Source organism: Terrapene carolina, unplaced genomic scaffold (assembly GCF_002925995.2).
Source record: "Terrapene carolina triunguis isolate 2854851 unplaced genomic scaffold, T_m_triunguis-2.0 Scaffold951, whole genome shotgun sequence".
NCBI lineage: Eukaryota > Metazoa > Chordata > Testudines > Emydidae > Terrapene > Terrapene triunguis.
The window spans coordinates 789,897-796,295 of NW_020665302.1; the positions used below are offsets into that span (position 1 = coordinate 789,897).

The 6,399-nt window shown below is 52.0% G+C and overlaps 1 protein-coding gene across 1 annotated transcript in view; it reads right to left on the reverse strand.

Annotated features, from left to right (window-relative positions):
• RASAL1 (RAS protein activator like 1) overlaps window positions 1-6,399 on the reverse strand; it is a 111,075-nt gene that overhangs the window by 35,232 nt on the left and 69,444 nt on the right. Inside the window, exons 7-8 of the mRNA XM_029913838.1 lie at window positions 4,745-4,809; window positions 2,579-2,691 (exon numbers count right to left, since the gene is read on the reverse strand). Of these exons, the coding sequence (XP_029769698.1) occupies window positions 2,579-2,691; window positions 4,745-4,809 (178 nt within the window). The remainder of the gene's footprint in view (window positions 1-2,578; window positions 2,692-4,744; window positions 4,810-6,399) is intronic.

Below are 6,399 nucleotides of genomic sequence, written 5' to 3' on the forward strand. Positions count from 1 at the left end.
AGAGCGAGCTGCGAGCACTCAGCACCTCTGGAAACACATTTGTGAGTTTCTAGCTCTTACGGTTGCAAGGAAAACCTTCCAACCAAGAGTACCTGGCGCAATGCTGCCCTCCTCAGTCTGGAGCCTGAGACCCAATTTCTCAGACAGCAGCACAGTGCCCCATTCATCCCAAGCTGGCATTAACACTGAAACCTAATAATGGTGACCCAAATGTCAACTTGTTCACTATTTCACAGCTGATCAGCTTTTTAGCAGAAGCATCCAGCCGATGTGCTTATCCCACCATTGCAAATTGCCTTCCCCATGCTCAACTATCCCCTCCCCCACTTCCCCCTACCTGAGAGTTATGCATCGTCAATCCAAAAATCTGCAAGGAGAAAAAATCCAGGGGTGACATTTGATGTGGAATAGCACAGGAGCCCCTGCACTGACTTCAGTAGCCACATCAATATTCCAGTCTGCAAAATCCTCCATTTAAAAGCAATGGACCTAAATCTGACCCTTTCAGCCCAGCCAAGATACGGAATGTTGATTGTATGCCAACAAAAGCAACAGTGCGAGAGAGCTAGACTGCCCAGCACAGGCTCACGTGGATTGGTAGCTAATGTGCATTTCTCTGGGTTTCTCTCCAGGAGGATTTCCTTCAAGGGCTCCCTGTCCGAGGCCCAGGTGCGGGAGAGCAGCCAGGAGCTCCTGAAGGGCTACCTGAGTGACATCATGGAGTCCATCATCGGCTCAGTGGAGAAGTGTCCCGCTCTCATGAGGGTGGCCTTCAAGCAGCTGCACAAGAGGGTAGAGGAGCAGTTTCCAGAGGCAGAGCATGAGGTCAGGCAGTGGCACAGGGTGAAAACTGAAACAAAAAAGTCTTTTAGCACTTCTGCCATTTCCATATTTTCTATTATAGTTCCCCTTCCCCACCCTCATTGAGTAACGGGTCTGTCCTGTCCTTGGTCTTCCTCTTGCTTCTAATGTATTTGTAGAATGTTTTCTTGTTACCTTTTATGTCTCTAGCTAGTTTGATCTCGTTTTGTGCCTTGGCCTTTCTAATTTTGTCTCTACATACCTGTGTTATTTGTTTATATTCATCATTTGTAATTTGACCTAGTTTCCACTTTTTAGGGGCCGCTGTTTGATGTCCAGAGGAGGGGGGGGCGCGTGGTTTTTTTTTTTTTTTTTTTGCGCCGCTTGGGGCGGCAAAAAACCTAGAGCCGGCCCTGGCTCTTGTGCCCTTAATAATGTCTCTTTGAAAAACTGCCAACTGTCTTCAATTGTTTTTCCCCTTAGACTTGATTCCCATGGGATCTTACTGACCAACTCCCTGAGTTTGCTAGTCTGCCTTCTTGAAATCCAGTGTCTTTATTTTGCTGTTCTCCCTCCATTCCTTAGGGCTGGTCCACACTAACCCCCCAGTTCGAACTAAGATACGCAACTTCAGCTACGTGAATAACGTAGCTGAAGTCGAAGTACCTTAGTTCGAACTACAAGGTACTTACCGCGGGTCCACACACGGCAGGCAGGCTTCCCCATCGACTCCGCGTACTCCTCTCGCGGAGCAGGAGTACCGGCGTCGACGGCGAGCACTTCCGGGATTGATTTATCGTGTCTAGACAAGACGCGATAAATCAATCCCAGAAGATCGATTGCTTACCGCCGAACCCGGAGGTAAGTATAGACGTACCCTTAGAATCATGAACTCTACCATTTCGTGATCACTTTCACCCAAGCTGCCTTCCACTTCCAAATTCTCAACCAGTTCCTCCCTGTTTGTCAAAATCAAATCTAGAACAGCCTCCCCCCAGCAGCTTTCTCCACCTTCTGAAATAATAGATCCCTATGCCGGATCTGCTGCTTGGCAGGCCCCAGCCTGGGGGACTCCCATGGGAATGTGTGTGGGACAAGAGAGGCTAGAAGCAAGATGATAAAGGAGGGCCTACGCCGCAGCCCGAGCCCACATGTTCCCATCTCAGCACAGGGAGCAGAGGGCTCGCTGCTAACATAAATCCCAGCCCAGAAGGAGCTCTCAAGCTCCTCCCTCCCTCCCTCCAGGCCCACACTGGCATCAGGCTGCTCAGAGTGCGGCACTCACACTAGAGATCGCCAGCATTGCAGTGAGGGACCGTGTGCATCCCTAGCCCCTCGCTTTCTCAGAATGCCGCCTTGATCTAGTCACTCAGCTCAGTCAAGAGAGAATGTCCTATACCAGGCAGGATGCTGCCAGCACCCCAAGGCTTCCAGTGCCAGCTGGCACCTCACTGGGCAATGTCCTCATCTCGACCAGACCCAATTAGATGTGTGAGATTTACCTTTAGCAGTTTGCCTCTCCTGGGAGATCAGTACTGTTTGGGGAAGGATGCATTGGGGTTTTCCTCTGAGCAGCTAGTTCTTGCTATGGAAAAGCATCTGCAAACAACTTGGTTTGTGACATTAGGCATTTCCCCCTGAACGGATGGTGCTTTGGGCAGATCCTGGTCTCAGGTCTGGCAATGCGGATATGGACCCACTCCGCTGCAGCCACTGGAGTCACTCCAGATTTATCCCAGCAGGCCCTGGCATGGATCCCCGCTGCTCTCACACTCACCTGGTCCGGTTCAGCTCAATCTTACATGGGTCCAACTCGATGTACTTCTTTTCCTCAAAGATCCGGTTTATGATCGGCTTCAGGACCTCATGGAGATAGGGCATCCCAACCACCTGCAGAGACAGCAGAAAATGGAGGAATGATGGAGGGGAGTGGGAAGGGGTGAGAGAGAATGGGGGAAGCAAGAAGGAAGGAAGAGCTCGGGAATGGGAGGAGGATAAAGGGAAGGAACGGAGATGAAGAAAAAGAAAGAAAGAAAGAAAGGCCAGACTGGGTCAGACTAATGGTCCTTCTAGCTCAGTATTTTGTCTCTGGCAATGGCATACCAGATGCTTCAGAGGGAGTGAACAGAACAGGGCAATTATCGAGTGATCCACCCCCTGTCATCCAGTCCCAGCATCTGGCAGTCAGAGATTTAGGGACACCTGGAGCATGGAGTTGCACCCTGCCCATCTTGGCTAATAGCCATCGATGGATCTGTCCAGGAACTTATGTCATTCTTTTTTTAATCCAGTTGCACTTTTGGCCTTCGTTTTTGGCAGCGAGTTCCACAGGCTGACTGTGAGTTGTGTGAAGTAACACTTCCTTTTGTTTGTTTTAAACTTGCTGCCTATTAGATTCATTTGGTGACCCCTAGTTCTTGTGTTATGAGAAGGAGTAAATAACACTTCCTGATTTACTTTCTCCACACCAGCCATGATTTTATAGACCTCTATCAAATCCTCCCCCCAGCCCCATCGTCTCTTTTCTAAGCTGAACAGTCCCACTTTTTTCTCTTTCATTGGGTGGAAGCTGTTCCACACCCCTAATCATTTTAATTGCTCTTCTCTGCAGCTTTTCCAATTCTAACATATCTTTGTTGAGATGGAGCAACCAGAATTGCACACATCTTTCAAGGTGTGGGTGTACCATGGATTTATATAGACGCAATCTGATATTTTCTGTCTTATTATCTATCCCTTTCTTAATGATGCCCAACATTCTGTTCGCTTTTTTGACTGCTGCTGCACATTGAGCGGCTGTTTTCAGAGACCTATCCACAGTGACTCCAAGATCCCTTTCTTGAGTGGTAACAGCTAATTTAGAAAGGATGAACAATACAGAGAGGAGAGATGAGGAGGAGCGATTGGAGAGTGCCACTCATTACAGGTTCTGCGACCCAAGGGACAAGCCCCAGGTTTGACCCTAACCTGCCTTCCAGGGGATTGTTGTAGCCTCCTATCACTCTCAGCACCCCCTCTTGGAGCTGTAAGGAACGGTGCTTGCCATCCTCTGGTGGAGAAAGCTGGTTGCAAGGGGATCCCAGGGGCACAGACAGCACCAGGAAGAAGGGGAAGCTAGGGCAGTAAATGCCACTGAAAGGGGTGCCACAGCTCTCTTTGTGAATGGCAGTGGGGAGGGAGAGAACAGTTTTGTTCTCACTGCCAGAGAGGGGGGAACTGATGCATGATGGTTACCTCACCAGGAAATCCTGGCCCCTATAGTGCTCACCACAGATCAGCACGCTACACCCCTCCGAGGGTGGCCTCAGGGTAAAACAGCTTCTCCCGCCCCTGGCAGAGGTGGGTTTATTATGCTGATCTCCCTTCAGCAGAGAGCATGGTCACCAGACGCACTGCAGTGGTGCAGCTGTATGTGTAGATAAGCCCTTAATAAACACCTCAGGGTATATCTTCACGAGACATGTTGCCCATTAAGCACTGTGATCCTTGGGGTAAAGAACAAACATTTGTAGCCGGGATGAAATGTGTGGGGTGTTTTCACAAAGGTGTTAACTACCCCAAACTCATTGGCAATCATTTACCTGGAGACACAAGAGTCTAGTGAAGACAAACCCCCAAATTTAGCCCTTCTGGGGCTCTTCTCATGGCCAGTGCACACTCCTGGCAGATCAATATTAGCAGACAACCAGCTCCCTGCATCCACCACCTATCCCACAGACAAGAACACAGAGAGGTTTGCCCAAGGCCACCACAATTGGAATCTGAAGTTCCTGGCTTCCAGCTCTGTGCTTGGACCAGCATGTCACTTTTCTCATGGTGTTATTTCACAGGCCGCACAGGGAGGAGGATGGAAGAGGGCTCTTAGCATACTGAGGTATGGCACAGATCAGAGTTGCTAACACCTGCTTTCCCAGAATTCACTGGGACACTCCACCACACTCACCTTCATAAACTGCTCCATGGATTTGGAGGCCAGGGAGTTGGAGCGGAAGAGTGTGTTCGGATCAGCTGGAAGCAAAGAAAATGGATTTATAACCCAGCCGGGACCTGTGCCACATTGCATTTTCACAGTGCCTTTCACACAGCCTCCATCCCACGGTGCATTGCAGGGCAAAACAGCACCAGACAGTGAACAACACATGGCATAAGCTAGACACAGCACGGGGGTAGGTCCAAAGATGTTGTCAGAGCCTTCAGAACCTCTGGCCAGCAGTACAAGGACAGAGAGACTGAGGTGCCAGCAGCAGGGAGCAGATGGGTTTCCAAGGGAGATCGGGAAGAAGGGGGGGTGGAGACAGTCAGGCTGCTTCAGGCAGCAGGAGTTGCGGGGGAGAAGGCGCTCACACCAGCAGAGACAGAGGAGAGGCTGGGGCTGTGAGGAGCAGAAGGCGGTGGACAGACAAATGCTGGATCCTGAAATAATGGGGAGCCAGCTGAACGGCTTGAGCACGGTGGGGAAATGGAGCAGCTATTCTCTGCATGTGCAGGAAGGGTTCTGGAGTCAAGGGGGCCAGCCCGGGGTCAGGGGAGCATAGGACTGGGGGCTGCCCCTCAGGTGAGAGTGGGGGAGACATGCATGAGGATCTCAGCAGAGATGGAGCCATGTCACGTGCAAGGGGGGCAATGCCCTGGAGAGCCAGCAAGAGGCGAGGGGATAGCAAATGGAGACTAGAACCCTGCCCTGGTTCTTACCTTGGAAGGCTGGTCCCAGGAAAGAGACCCAGGGCCTTATCCCCGGCCACACTAAAGCCCTTGGACTCTGATAGTGTGAAGTGGGGAGGAAGCCGGAGAACTCCCCTGCTTATGTGGCCTCCCTGACCATGTAGGATGGCGTAAGGGCTACAAGGGCCCCGCTCTTGGCTTAGGGGGTGTGAGCAGGGTGGCCAGGGCTGTGGCTATGCACTGGCTGCCATGGTTGCACTGGGAGCTGGGCAGGCTCCAGAATACAGGGAGCCCAAAGATAGCTTAAAGTCACCTTACCCCACCCCTCTATTCTGCCCCAAGGGCAGGAAAGGACTCACTGGGAATTCGGCCTTTAACCTAGTCCATTCCCACCACGAGGGGTTCTCTAAACAGCCTCTCTCCCCGCCACGTAGCCAGGCCGTGAGCTCAGACCTGGGCAGATGCCAAGCAATTCACTGCATTGGTGCTGGAGCTGGGCCAAGCCTAACCCCATTGCTTCCTCCTGTAGGTACAGGCAGGCAGCCAGAGACACGCCCCAGTCACCACGTCTGCTCTGAGAAGAAGCACTGCCCTTGGAGTAGCTCCCATGCTAGACCTGGTGGAACCAATACCACTGGTACTAGAGCCCCGGGTACCTTAGATGCCGATCCCCACCAGTATCCAGGGCCACGGGGACCTTAGACGCCGATCCCCAGCGGTATCCAGGGCCAGGGGTACCTCAGACGCCGATCCCCACCAGTATCCAAGGCCACGGGGACCTTAGACGCCGATCCCCTCCAGTATCCAGGGCCACGGGGACCTTAGACACCGATCTCCAGCGGTATCCAGGGCCAGGGGCACCTCAGACGCCGATCCCCACCGGTATCCAAGGCCTTGGGGACCTTAGACGCCGATCCCCACCGGTATCCAGGGCCA